This window comes from Coenobita brevimanus, chromosome 70 (genome assembly GCF_032717465.1).
Source record: "Coenobita brevimanus isolate Jiangsu-jjx chromosome 70, ASM3271746v2, whole genome shotgun sequence".
Taxonomy (NCBI): domain Eukaryota; kingdom Metazoa; phylum Arthropoda; class Malacostraca; order Decapoda; family Coenobitidae; genus Coenobita; species Coenobita brevimanus.
The window spans coordinates 32,340,143-32,355,485 of record NC_137023.1 but is presented as its reverse complement, the minus strand read 5'-3'; the positions used below and the strand labels follow the sequence as shown (position 1 = coordinate 32,355,485).

General features: G+C 40.6%; 1 protein-coding gene across 1 annotated transcript in view; it reads right to left on the bottom strand.

The window, feature by feature from the left end:
* Positions 1–15,343, bottom strand: part of Nnp-1 (Ribosomal RNA processing protein 1 homolog Nnp-1) — a 235,996-nt gene that overhangs the window by 209,681 nt on the left and 10,972 nt on the right. Inside the window, exon 2 of the mRNA XM_080277637.1 lies at positions 8,202–8,281. Within this exon, the coding sequence (XP_080133763.1) occupies positions 8,202–8,281 (80 nt within the window). The remainder of the gene's footprint in view (positions 1–8,201; positions 8,282–15,343) is intronic.

The following is a 15,343-nucleotide window of genomic DNA, read 5'->3' as shown; positions in this document are numbered from 1 at the left end:
TTCACTCCAGTTTCCAATTTCATATTTATCACTTCGGCCCTGCCTCCTGCCATTTCCAAGGTATCTACATTTATGTTGTTCTTCACTGTTATCATCATTCCTCCTCCCCTTATTTCTTTTCTGTCTCTTCTCCACAGTTTGTATTTACCATCTCCCATATGAACATCAATATCTTCTCTTAACTTGGTCTCCACAAAGCACATAATATCAGGTTCATGCACCCTCAAAAAATTGTTGATTTCTAGCCTTGCTGATATTAAACCATCAACATTAGTATATGCCACCTTCCAATTATTTTTGATATCTTTTATACCCTCTTTTCTTCTTCTCGCCGCCGGTACCACTTCCTTAACTTCTAATCCATGACTCTCCAATAAAACACTGTCTTCTCTTCCTCCGTTCTCTGTTCGTTTTTTACCTTTGCTTCCTTTACTAACTCCTTTATTTTAGCTCTTTCTTCCTCATTTGCATCTCTCCTTATCCAAACATTTGTTAACCCTTCCTTGTCTGATAATTTCCATGTTCTATTGATAATTTTGATTACTGTTGCCTGGGACTTAAACTTTACCTAAAATGGCCTTGCCCCTCCTTCCTCATACTTTCCTAACCTAAACAGCTCTTCAATCTCTTCTTGAGCTTCGTTGTTTTCCTCCATGACTATTATTTCTTTAACCTTACTCAGTTCTTCTCTTTCTCTTTCTGATCTTATTGTCATATGCTTTTCTTTAACTCCTGAAATTATTACACATTTTTTCTTATCTGCTACATCCCTAACTAAAGATTCTCTACTTCTCAGCACCCTAACCACTTCCCTCTACACCTTGTCCTTGCTTTGTTGTTCTATAATCTCTTTCAAATTTACATTTCCCTCTTCCTGAATTTTCTTCCACCCCTTATGTTGCTCCTTGATTTCTTTTATGTGCTTGTCCTGTATTCTTGATTTGGATTCATACTCATCTAGTTTGCTTTTCATCCTGTCCCTTTCTTTGTCCAACCTCTTATCTCCCTCTTAAGCTGTTTTATTTCATTTGAGGCTGATTCATTGCTCACTTTTAATTCAGTAACTTCTCTTTCTTGTTCGTCACTGCATGAACAAATTTTTTCCAGTTTATTCCGTAGACTTTTGATCTCATTTCCCTGCTCTATGGTCCATTCCAGTAACTCTTTAATTACTGGCCATACCTTTTTTATCTCCCGGACATTCCTCTCCACTGTTTGCTCTACACCTGTTATTCTTGTTTGGTTCAACTTAATACTTCCATTTCCCACATCCTCTTCAGTGAAACCCTCAAACTCTCTCTCGCTAATTGTAAACAATGCACCGTCCCTTTCCACCATGATTCAATCATATGGAGACTTTCTATTTTCACAACATATTGTTCTTTTTATGACCGAAACCACATTTTTTTTTTTAACTACTGTGTGTGTGTGTGTGTGTGTGTGTGTGTGTGTGTGTGTGTCCCGGTGGCCGTGCGACATTCGACATTTGGTAGAGATGCGGACGGCCGCTGTCACCGAACATGTACTCATGACTTATGGTCTGTGTTCAATGGTGGTGGCGGTTGGGGCAAGACTTAGCCCAGTGGCCACGCGACATTCAACGTTCGGTAGAGAGGTGGAAGGCCATTGTCACCGAACATGTACTTGTGATCTATGTTACAATCTCAGTGGCAGTGAGGAAAAACTTAGCCAGGTGGTCGCACAATACTGGACAATTGGTGGGGATGCGTTCGGATGTTTTGACACAGCTTACAGGTTAGTCGTATTATTCGGATGTTGGAGGTTCGTTGGGAGTGGTTGGAGGAGCGCGTGACTTTGACCGTTCAGTGCAGGGGCAGTCAGACATTTTAGTTCTGGTTGCGGGTTGCAGACTACTTCCCGCTCATAGCCTGAGCCCAGCAGCCATGATTCCAAATGTTTGGACTGGCCGGCCGAATTTCTCAGGTACTTTCATGTCCAGATAATAGCAAATAAGTTCAGACAATATTTAACTGAGCCAAGGCACAGCATCCGGACACTGAACATGTCTGGAAAATGAGTGACCGGATAACTCAGGGATTACTGTACTGTATATACAGGTATACCCCAATATACAACACCCATAGATGCGATATCCCGGCTTTGTGGTGAGGGTAGAAATACCACCATACCCCACCTAACGATGGCCAAACCTCGGTTTAACGACGGGTTTAGATTTTATTTTTACTGATTTCGATGATATTTTAAACTTAGATTTTGTGTTTAGGTTGATTTAAAATCTGTTTTTAGACTTATATTAATATGTTTTAGTCATAAGTGGCATGAACATTGTCATTTTGGGGTACAGTTTACTAAGTTCATTATTTCCAGACTTATATCTGACAATTTTCAAATTATATTATTAGGCTAAGGTGAGTTATAAACTGTTTTTAGGCTTAGTTTAGCTTGTTTTAAAGCTATTTGAGAAACTTGTTTTTTGGACTCATTTGGGTGGGTTTAGGACTTAGTTGGGGGGCAAACCCAAGGCTCAAAAAAACATCCCTATACTGTACTTTGAATGCTAAATCTACCACGTTATACAATACCCTGCCTAGTGATGGGTTTTTACATAACAAACTGCACTGTTAACCAGGGGTACACATGTGTATATATATGTTTTACAGAAAGCTATGTTGCTGTTACCGTTTTTTTTTTAAAGTACTCAAATTATAAATAGTATTTACCAAATATCATGTATTTACGGTACCTATTTGTAGTATACAGGAATTGAGCGATGCTCGTGTTGTCCTGTCTCCATGTCCACATTTATCAAGTCTACCTTTACACACATGAATGTTTTTCTCATGCACCACCTCTTTGTCTAAGTCGTTCCAAATATTTAAGAATATACCTAATTGTGATATACACAGAATGTACTATGCTCGTGGGTTTCCGTCGCTGTTTCTCAGTAAGTCGAATTTAACTTTAAACTCGTTTAAGTTTTTAGACTGGACGATCTCTTTGTCCAGGCTATTCCATAAGTCTATACTTCTGTAAGGAAAGCTATATTTCTTGATATCCTTCAAGCAGCTTGACTTTTTCAATTTCATTCCATGTTCTCTTGTTGCTCTCTTATCCCATACAAACAGATCTTCTTTGTCAATTTTATCTACTCCCACCATGGTCCTGAACACCGCAATCATGTCTCCCCTCTTTCTCCTTTCCTCTAACGAAGGCAAATCCAGTTTTTCCAGCCTCTCTCTGTATAACAGGTCTGTCAGACTGGGGACCATCTTGGTTGCTGTTCTTTGTATTCTCTCAATCTTGTTTATATCTTTCTTTTTGTGTGGGCACCACACTACCGCTGCATATTCTAACCTGGGGCGGATCATGGCCACTATCAATTTTTTCATCATTTCCTCATCCATATAATGAAATGCTACTCTTATGTTAGTCAAGAGCTTATAAGTCTCTCCAACTATCTTGTTAATGTGCTTTTCTGGTGACAAACTATCTTGGCCCAGCACTCCCAAATCTTTCTCTTCTCTCCTTTTTGTGATTAATTCATTACCCAAAAAATAATTCAGTGATGGTCTCCTGGTACTTTTACCCATTTCCAATATTTTACATTGCTTTACATTAAATTTCATTTCCCACGTCCGGCTCCAATTGTGTATCCTATCCAAATCCTCCTGCAGTATTTTACAATCCTCCTCAACCTCTATCTTCCTCAAGATCTTTACATCATCAGCAAACAGACTCGCATAACTGTTCACTCCATCTACCATATCATTTACGTAAATCAGGAACATTACTGGCGCCAACACTGAGCCTTGAGGGACTCCACTTGTTACTTCCCTCCATCCAGACATCTTTTCCTTTATTACTGTCCTCATTTGTCTGTCTCTCAAAAAGTCTCTCATCCATTCCAGAAGTTTCCCCTTTAGTCCTCCTATATATTCTAGTTTCCACATTAGTCTCTTATGAGGTACCTTGTCAAAGGCCTTCTCTAAGTCTAAGTACACACAATCCACCCAACCATCTCTCTCCTGTACCACATCAATCACTCTTGAGTAAAAGCTCAACAAGTTTGAAACACATGACCTTCCACTTCTGAATCCAAACTGACATTCAGCCAAAATATTCATCTCTTCCAGATATTTTATCCATCTGTCTTTCAGGATTCTCTCACACAATTTTGCGACCATGCTGGTTAGAGACACTGGTCTATAATTCAGGGGTTCTTCCCTGTTTCCTCCCTTGTAAATTGGTACCACATTTGCCCTCTTCCATTCTTTTGGCACTTTCCCCTCTTCCAGTGAGCATACAATTAAGCTATGAATTTTATCCGCCAGTTGTTCTCTGCATTCCTTCAGTACCCAATTAGAAATTCCATCAGGTCCTGGGGCTTTCCTTACATCTTGAGTTTCCAGTAATTTATACACTTCCTGCACCTCCACTTTTATATCTTTCATCACCGGAACATTTCTAATCACTCCCTCCCCTTCCACAAGCTCCTTTTCTTTAGTGAAAACTGACTGGAAACGTTTGTTCATTATTTCTGCTTGCACTGCCGCATCCTTAAAGACCTCTCCATCTACTTTCAGCTTGGTGATTCCTTCCTTTTGTTTCAGTTTACCATTAACAAATCTATAAAACAATTTGGGTTCATCCTTGCATTTGTCAATTATACCTTTTTCAAAATTCCTTTCTTCTTCCCTACGTATTCTTGTGTATTCGTTTCTTGTTCTTTTATATTCTTCCTTTGTTCTGTCGTTACCTCTCTTTCTCTAATTGTTCCACGCCTTATCTCTCTCTTTTTTGGCTATCATACACCTTCTATTAAACCACTCCTTTTTCCTGTTTTCTTTCCCTCTTACTCTTGGTACAAATTTTTCCACTCCCAAATTATAGAGGTCTAGAAAGATATCCCACTTCCTCTGTATCTCTCTTATTTCTCTGAATTTTCTCCAATCCGCATTTTCAAAAAAGTTTCTCAAGCCTGTAAAATTTGCTTTGCCAAAGTTGTATCTTCCCTGTCTATGAAGCTCGTCTCTTGGCTCGACGTTTCCTATTAACATCTGGAACTCAATGACCACGTGATCACTTTTTCCCAAAGGACAGAGATATTCCAATGATTCTATTACATCGGGTTCTTTGGTGAACAGTAAATCTAACCTTGCTGGTGTGTCCTCACCTCGAAACCGTGTCTCTTCTTTGACCCATTGCGTCATCACATTATTCATTATTATATTTAATAACATAGTGCCCCACGAATCCTCGCCGCCTCCCGAGTACCATTCCTCCCAGTTCACCTCTTTACAATTAAATTCACCCACCAAAATTATATTATTGCTTTTCTCAATTATTTTTTGCAAGTAGCTAGCCATATCTGACAACATCTCATGGTATTCGTCATCCTTCCATGCTCTCGTCTTTGGGGGAACATACACTACCGCCATATCTCTCTTAACATTCTCTCCAGTTTCTAATTTCATATATATCACTTCAGCCCTGCCTTCTCCCATTTCCACAGTATCTACATTTATGTTGTTCTTCACTGCTATCATCACTCCTCCTCCCTTTTTTTCTTTTCTGTCTTTTCTCCACAGTTTGTATTTACCATCTCCCAAATGAACATCAATATCTTCTCTTAATTTGGTCTCTACAAAGCACATGACATCAGGTTCATGTTCTCTCAAGAAATCATTAATTTCGATCCTTGTCGATATGAAACCATCAACATTAGTATATATCACCTTCAAATTATTTTTGACATTATTAGTACCCTCTTCTCTCCTACTCTCTGTCCGTACCACTTCCTCAACTTCTGATCTTTCACAACCATCCCCCCTAGTTTCCTTCACTTCTATTTCCTTAAATACCATTTCCTTACTTTCATATCCAATACTCTCCAAAAAAAGTATTATGTTCTTCCTCTGTCCTCTTATCATTTTTTTCCTTTACTTCTTCCTTTAATGATTTTAAAACTTCTCTTTCTTCTTCATTCAGATCTTTTCTTATTATAATATTTTCCATCCCCGCCTCTTTGCTTAATTTCCAGGTCACTTTAAGTATCTCATTTATTACACTTTCTGATGTAAACTTGACTCTCATTGGTCTTGTTTCCCCTTTCTTATAAGGCCCTATCCTCCTTACTTCCTCAATTTCTTTTACCCACTTGTCTCCTTCGGGGTCAATCTTGCCTAATATTCCTCTCACCATGTTCGTGTCTCTCTCGAGTCTTGCGAACCTAACCTTTTCTTCCTCTTCCCTGTTTCCAAATACTACCACACATCTGTTCCTTTCTACAGTTTCTCTCACTATTTTCTCTTTTTTCTTCAGTATTTTCACTACATTTTCTTCCATTTCTTTCTTGTTCATTTCCCTTTCTTCCTGGATGATCTCTCTTAAGCTGACCACTTCTTTCTGTTCTTCTTCTACGTGTGCCCACTTTGCCTTATGTTCTTCTAATACATTACTCACCTTCTCCGTTTTATTAGTACTCTCTTCAAGTTTCCTCCTCAGTTCAACATTTTCCCTCTTCAAATTCCTAATCTCTTCATTGGCTGTTTCGTTGGACTGGATTAGACTCTGTATGGTGGTTTCCGTATTTCCTGATACATCCTTTATCACTAGATTCTCTACTTTTTTTTCGAGTTCACTAATCCTCATAATTAATGTTTTCACCAGGTCCATGACATTAGTATTAGCATCAAAACCTTGAAATTCCATTCCCTCATTGTTTACGTTTTCGGCCATGTTTAATGTAAAGTACCTAAACAGCTGTTACCGAATAAGCCACAAACATTCATGTATATTATTGCCAACAAATCTTTACATTTATGGTAGTCTACTAACTTTCATTATTTTAAATTTAAAGAAAGACCCTAGGAGACAGGACAGACAAAATTCCTGAAACTACTCAAGGTTAGGAGCGATGCCTTGGACGTCCGCTCTCTCCGGCTGTTCGTGTGTGTGTGTGCTTAACATTTAATGTTATTTTTTTAGTGCAAGGAAGAAGGAACCAAAGGCCGAGAGCCTGCAAACTGTTCCTTCCAGGAGAAAAAACAATACAAAAGAGAGCCATATATCAAGATCCATTCATTTCGAGATGCCTAGACACACTGCATTTGAAAGACTGGAGATCACAGGAAGTAGGAAATACAGAAAGAGACAGTTCCAGAGTTGACCTCTTGCATAAATGAAGGACTGGAAGTAATGTGTTAATTCTTGCATTAGACAGCAGGACAGAAAAGGGATGAGAGTTTGTTGCTAGATGGGTGCTACGTGCCCATCATAGAGGTGGAGGGATGAAAGCAGACAGTTCTGACGAGAAGTTACCATTGAAGTAGCAATGGAAAAGAGATAAAGATGCAACAGTGGAGTGAAGAGACAGAGGTTGAAGGAAGCCAGCAAGGGAAAGAGAGTTAATGAGACATAAAGCTTTTGACTCCACCCTACATGAGCGTTGAACTCTACACAGGGACGGACAAAACCCGTGTATAAAGTTAACAACAGCGCAGATGTAAAGAAGGTACGAAGTTGACTTAGCACACCTCATCTCTTGGAAGCAAATTTTACAAGAGATAATATGACCTTTCCAAGCTAAGTCCAGAGTCAATGAAACCCCAAGCACATTTAAGGATGTTGCAGGACTGAGCTGGATTTTATTAAACATTAGTGGGTACTCCTGTGGAAGATTTTGTCAGGTTGAAGGTGTACGAACTGAGTCTCTGATGCATTAAAAACAACAAGATTACTTTTACTCCAGTCAGAGATACGAGCCTAGCCAGACACCAGGTGTGCCATAACCTCAACCCTTGTTTGTTGAAGTACTGGTAACTGCTGAGATGGACGTTGCGGGAACCAAATGGAAAGGTGAAAGATGAAATCATCAGCGTATGAGTGGATAGGATTAGATGTACAGCTTAGAAGGTTATTGAAGAATAAAGAGAAGAGAGTTGGTGATAGGACAGAGCCCTGAGGAACACCACTATTGATAAATCTAGAAGAACGGTGGCCATCTACAACAGCAGATATAGAACGACCAGAAAGGAAGCTATAGTTGAAGGCATAGATTGGAGGGCAGAGTCCATTAAAGGGAAGTTTGGAAATTAAAGATTTATGCCAGACTCGTTCGAGAGCCTTTGAGATCTCAAGTGCAATATGGTAGGTCAGTACCATAAACTATATGGCCTATCTCTGCATGGGTAACTAGGCTTATCTGTAGAGAAACATACCTGAGTGAGAGGTTTGTCTGCCATATACATGCAGTAGAAGAGGCCTTTCCACAACCTGAGTGCTTCATCATCAGTTATACCTGAAAATTCAAAACACAGCATTATTCAATGGGCTAATCCCACTTTTCCCACCTCTTAACTTTTATAGACACAATATTCATCGCTTCACCTAACGTTCCATCCACCCATGTAAGTTTATGCTGCATCATACACAACAAAGCAAAAAATTAACATTCTGCTAACCAGGGCTGTGGAGTCGGTACCTCAAACACTCGACTCTGACTCCGACCCCTTAGATTTGCTCTACATTAACCCGTACCATACCAGGCATTTTTGCAATTTTATACTCACCCAATCCCAGACCAAAAACGGAAAAAATTTGTATTGCATAAAACAATCCAAAAGGACATATAAATCAAGGAAAAGCAAAAAAAAGTACTCCTTATAGGAGAAATAAGTGCAGGATGGCCATCCATCGTGTTTCTAGCCCAGTTTCCCAAGCCGTGAGCTATGTTTTCCCACCCAGCTGGGCGGGATGAGAGAGAACAGGGAGGAGAATGGGGGAATCCCCACTGGCTTATATTCCTCCCCAGAAGAGTCATCCAGGTTTTCCTCTTCTATGGAATAACTAAATGAAGGAACAGAGGGTCCATGTGACAGTTTCAACCGCCTCCTCCAGCCCAGTGAGGCGGAAAACTGGCGTGACTTCCGCAACATTCTAACACTGTGATGGACAGTGGCACACTGATATTACCCAGCCATGCAGACCCAAACTCAGTGCTACAAGTGCTTGTGCACAATGTTGCCAGTTCATTACGCTACTCTTTAGCAAAAATAAGCTAGATTGAAGCAGTTAGAGAAGAGCTACAACGCTCGAATTTTGCTGTCGGCACCCTCACGTCACTGGGATTACTTGAGACGTTTTGTACTGTCGGCACCATGCCGACGGCGGGATTGTACAAGTTAAATTTGCCATGATGGGTCTTCACTGACTTGCACATGCTGAAAATTTCCCCCCTCACAGCTTACAGGCACTGGCAGAGTGTTCCATGTCACTTTATACTAAAACCTCCATTCCAAGTAATTTTATATTAAATAAACTCATCTCTAGATTCTAGAATCAAGAAATTATTCAGACACATTCACTCAGTGGGAAGTCTGCTAATTATGGTGTCTGTTTACATTCTGTTCTTGTCGTTCTGTCGACAGATGGCAGTACCTATGATTATGATCAACACAATTGAAGAACAGGAGAACAGCAAACAAGTCCCACATAAAATGTGGAAAATAAGAGAAAAGAAAAAAAAGAGCTGCAGCAGCAACAAGATATTAAACCAAAGGAGCTGTCGTTCGAAAGGCAATAGCTCCACATTACGTCTACATCATCTTTAAAATTTCGTTACTGGTGGTCGGAGTCAGAATCGGAGTTGGGACGTTTTTACCGGCTCACACTCCGACTCCAGCATCACCATATTTGCTTCCGACTCCGACTCCAACTCCGACTCCATAGCCCTGCACAAATGTGCCTCAGTAACATCTCTTCACCATCCAGTATACACCTCACACACTTATACAACGTCACATATCCACGAAAGCCAACCAAATCCTTTAGCCAAACAGCATTATGCATGAACTATCAATGGATATCCATCCCCCTGTACAGAGAACTCTGAGGGCACTTAGCCATACTATGAAGAGGCCACCACCCTTCCCAGCTTCAGTACCAATAAGAAATAAATCTGAAAAACATCCCACCATGCCCGTGTTGCAGTGCAGCCCCCACACCACAACAAACTTATCTAGTGCACATCACTATCACAACACAAACTCCTTCTATATCATCTCTTTTTCCTACACACAGGTTTGTCCAAACAAAAGAGAAAAAAAATGTGCTAAAGAGAGAACTAATCTCTTGGAGAAGCGAGCTGCAGAGGCTGGTTTCTTAATGGTACACAATAAATGTTCAGAAAAATCTAGGGCTCACTGTATGTCGACAAATTGGAGAAAGAAACACTTATGTGGGACTTAGTGTGCATTGACATTTTGCCTCATGGCTTCCTCAGAATACAATTGCTGAATATACACCACATTTCCTGTATATACAGTAGAACCTCTCTCATTCGGACTATATGGGGGGAAGGGTTGTCCAAATTAGCAGATTGTCTGGACCATCAGGGTAATCTCCAGTTCATACCAAAAACTATCTACATATGGTATGTTTGTTAATTATTAACATATGTTGCATATGTCAACCCAACATAACTACAAAAGATGAAAGGATACTAAAATAACCAAACTAATCATGTACGATAGTTTTGTATTGCATAATTTACAGGTAAGGCCATGACAAGAAACTAGCCTACATTTTAAATTGTAGTAAGTGACTAAGGCCCGTGCAGGCAAAAAAAATAAATTAATTAGTTAACTGTAATATTTGGAATAAAAATAAAACTTATGTACGAAAAAAAATACATTGTCATCTTTGGCATATTGATAACGCCCATATGGGCAAGAAGCTAATGTTTGATGTACAAGTAAAGCACATTTAAGTACAAAAAATAACCTACAGTAATCACTGAACACTGCAGAATATTCTGACCCATTTTTGTGTAAGCAAACTCCTCCTTTTAACACCTTTATTCATTGCAGAAGCTGCACTTGCATTAAGGGGCATGGTAAGGAGGATTAACTTTTGAAATAAAGCGTAAAAATATTAGTGGTTGATGAACTAGTTGATGGAACGAATGATAACGTGTGTTTAAACAGGCGCCCATGTTGAGACCTAGCGTGATCCGAGACTAAACGAATGATGATCGCTTTCCGCGCTGATACTGAAAATGACTTTAGAATTACTTTCAACATATTTTTGGAGCTTATTATTTTCAAATTTTGTCCGAATTAACAGAAGTCCGGATTAAAGGGGTCCGGACTAAAGAGGTTCTACTCTATAACAGAAGGCAGTGGGGGTGTGAGGTATTGGCTAGGAGTGCTGGGGGGGTGGAGGGCAGGTAGGGTAAGGAAGGTGACATCCAGGGGAAAGGGATTACAGATCATGGCACAAGGACAGAGAGAAAGAAAAGAAACAAGGGACAGGTAAAGTGGGAAGTTCTTAGGAAGTGGGAAGGAATGTTGGGTAAGGAAATAGAGGTCATAAGGGGAAAGGGATTGCCGATCCCAGTGGAGAGGTGTGTGTGTGTGTGTGTGTGTGTGTGTGTATTTACCTAATTGTGGCATGCAGGAAATGAGCTATGCTCGTGTGGTCCCGTCTCTGTTTCTCAATAAGTCAAATTTAGCTTTAAACTCGTTTAAGTTTTTAGACTGAACGATCTCTTTGTCAAGGCTATTCCACAGGTCTATACATCTATAATGAAAACTATATTTCTTGATATCCTTCAAGTAGCTTGGTTTCTTGAGTTTCATTCCGTGTCCTCTTGTTGCTCTCTTATTCCATAAAAACCGATCTTCTTTGTCAATTTTATCTACCCCACCATGGTCCTGAACACTGCAATCATGTCTCCTCTCTTTCTCTTTTCTTCTAAGGAAGGCAAATCCAGCATTTCCAGCCTCTCTCTGTACGACAGATCTGCCAGACTGGGGACCATATTGGTTGCTATTCTTTGTATTCTCTTAATCTTGTTTATATCTTTCTTTTTGTGTAGGGACCACAGTACTGCTGCATATTTTAACCTGGGTCAAATCATGGCCACTATCAATTTTTCATCATCTCCTCATCCATATAATGAAAGGCTACTCTTATATTAGTAAGGAGTTTATACGTCTCTCTAACTGCCTTGTTAATGTGTTTTTCAGGTGACAAACTATCTTGGACCAGCACTCTCAAATCTTTCTCTTCGCTCGCTTTTGTGATTGATTCATTACCCATCAAATAATTCAATGTGTGTGTAATTCACCGCGTCGGTCAGGATCACTTGATGGTCGTGATTGTCAACTTTTACTCTCCCGGAAAGGAGCTGAGAGCTCATATAGTCCGATCTAAGGGCAAGGCTGTGACCTTCACACACGCACACACCCGTCCCCTTGCTCGAGGGGGACAGTAACCACCCACTTCGTCAGTGAAACTTTTCACACCCTGAGCGAGGCGCGAACTCCCGTCTACCAGATGGCATGCGAGAACGTTACCACTGAGCCAGCAAGCGTAATTTTTATCTAAATGTATTTACCTAATTGTGATATACAGGAAATGAGCTACGCTTGTGGGGTCCAGTCCGTCTCTCAATAAGTCAAATTTAGCTTTAAACTCGTTTAAGTTTTTAGACTAGACGATCTCTTTGTCCAAACTATTCCACAGGTTTATAAATCTATAAGGAACACTATATTTCTTGATATCTTTCAAGCAGCTTGGTTTCTTGAGTTTCATTCCGTGTCCTCTTGTTACTCTCTTATCCCATACAAACAGATCTTCTTTGTCAATTTTATCTACTCCCACAATGGACCTGAACACTGCAATCATGTCTCCTCTCTTTCTCCTTTCTTCTAAGGAAGGCAAATCCAGCATTTCCAACCTCTCTCTATACGACAGATCTGCCAGACTGGGGACCATTTTGGTTGTTATTCTTTGTATTCTCTCAATCTTGTTTATATCTTTCTTTTTGTGTGGGGACCACACTACTGCTGCATATTATAACCTGGGGCGAATCATGGCCACTATAAATTTTTTCATCATCTCCTCATCCATATAATGAAAAGCTACACTTATATTAGTCAGGAGTTTATACATCTCTCTAACTGCCTTGTTAATGTGTTTTTCAGGTGACAAACTATCCTGGACCAGCACTCCCAAATCTTTCTCTTCTCTCACTTTTGTGATTGGTTCACTACCCATCAAATAATTCAATGATGGCCTCTTGGTACTTTTACCCATTTCTAATATATTACCGTACATTTCTTTGCATTAAATTTCATTTCCCACATCCAGCTCCAATCGTGTATCCTATCCAGATCCTCCTGCAGCATTTTACAATCCTCCTCAACCTTTACCTTCCTCATGATCTTTGCATCATCAGCAAACAGACTTGCATAACTGTTCATTCCATCAACCATATCTATCTATCTATCTATTGCCAGACGCCTCAATCCCATTTGGGGTGGCCACAAACAAATCGCCTCCAAGTCGCCCTGTCCCCCGCCATTTCACTGCCCTGCTCCCAACTCACACCCCCCTCTCTCATATATCTCTCCACCCCATCTCTCCATCTCATCCTCGGCCTCCCCCTCCCTCTTTCCCCTTCCACCTCACTCACATACACTCTCTTCGTCAGTCTTTGACACTCCATCCTCTCCACATGGCCAAACCACCTCAGTGTGTTCCTCATAACGCTTCCTATCACATCCACATCAACACCACAATGCTCCTTTATATCCTCATTCGTCAGCCTGTCTCTCCATGTGACTCCACAGGCTCCTCTTAAATAACTCATTTCCACGGCTCTCACTCTTGACTTGTGTCCTTCCAACAACGTCCAAGCTTCACTTCCGTACGTTAGAGTTGGTATCACAATACTGTCATGTAGTAACTTTTTCACTTCCATGCTCACTTCCCTGTTTCTTATCACTGCTTTCAAAGAACCAGCAACCTTTCTTCCCTGCTGTACCCTTTCAAGCACTTCACCCTCCAAACCTCCATCCTTACTCATCACACTACCCAAGTACTTAAACGTACTCACATTTTCCAATTCCTCACCATCCAACCTCGCTGTACATTCACTGACTTCACCTCTCTCAAAGACCATCACTTTACTCTTCCCTACATTCACCTTTAGATTCCGTTTCTTACACACTCTCTCAAACTCATCCACCAAGCCTTGCAGCTCCCCTTCGTCTTCACTCAACAACACGGTATCATCTGCAAACAACAGTACAGGGAGTTTCCAAACACTATCCTGTCTCACCAGGGCCACTCCAACATCCACTACCCTACCTTGTACCTCTTTTATTACCCCATCCATGTACAGATTGAACAACCATGGAGACATGACACATCCCTGTTTCAAACCAACTTTCAAAGAGAAAAATTCACTTAGTTCACCATCCACACGCACTGCAGCCTTCGCACCATCGTACCGTACATACTCTTCACAGCATTCAACAACTTCCCATCTATTCCATATATTCTTAACACTTTCCACAATCCTAGTCTATCCACCCTGTCATATGCTTTCTCCAAATCCATGAAAGCCGCATACAACTTCTTTCCCTTCTCTAGAAACTTTTCCACTAAAGATCTGAGAATGAATATCTGATCTACACAACCTCTTCCCTTCCTAAAGCCTCCCTGTTCTTCTCCAACTAATTTCTCTGTTCTTTCTCTAACTCTGTCAATAAGTATCCTACCATACACTTTTCCTATTATACTAAGAAGACCTATGATTACCACACACTTCTTTTTCCCCTTTTCCTTTGTACAAGGGAATAATTATACCTGACTTCCAATCCTCCGGGACTCTACCTTCCTCCCAGGCCAATCTGCACATCTTCCACATCCATTCTACTACTATCTCTCCCCCATGCTTCAGCATTTCACCACACACTCCATCAATTCCTGGGGCTTTCCCCAATTTAACTTTCTTCATTGCTTCCACAACTTCTATCCTACTGATTTCTTCCTGTCTTCTCACCTCCCTCCTTCTTCCAGCCATTCCCCAGCCACTTATACTCGCATTACTTCCATCCTCCACATTCAACAATTCCTTAAAGTGTTCTCTCCATCTGCTCACTTTTTCTCCCTTCTCCACTAGTAATCTACCATTTTTATCTTTCACTCCCCTGCTAACTTCACTTCCACCCTGTCTTACTCTTTTCACCTCTTTCCAGAACATTTTCTTACAGTCCCTCCACTTTACACTCAAATTCCTTCCAAATTCCTCATCCACTCTCTTCTTACTCTCTCTTACTAATCTTTTCACCTCTCTCTTTCTTTCTACATATAACTCTCTCTTCCGCCTCTCAACTTCTTCCACGCCCCTATTTCTCATCCATTCATTGTATGCTTTCTTCTTTTGTGCCACAGCCCGTTTCACCTCTTCAGTCCACCACGCTGTTCCTTGCACCCCCTCCGTCTTCTCTTCCTTCCACACACCACATCACATGCTGCACATATTTCTTCTGTAAATATTCTACACACA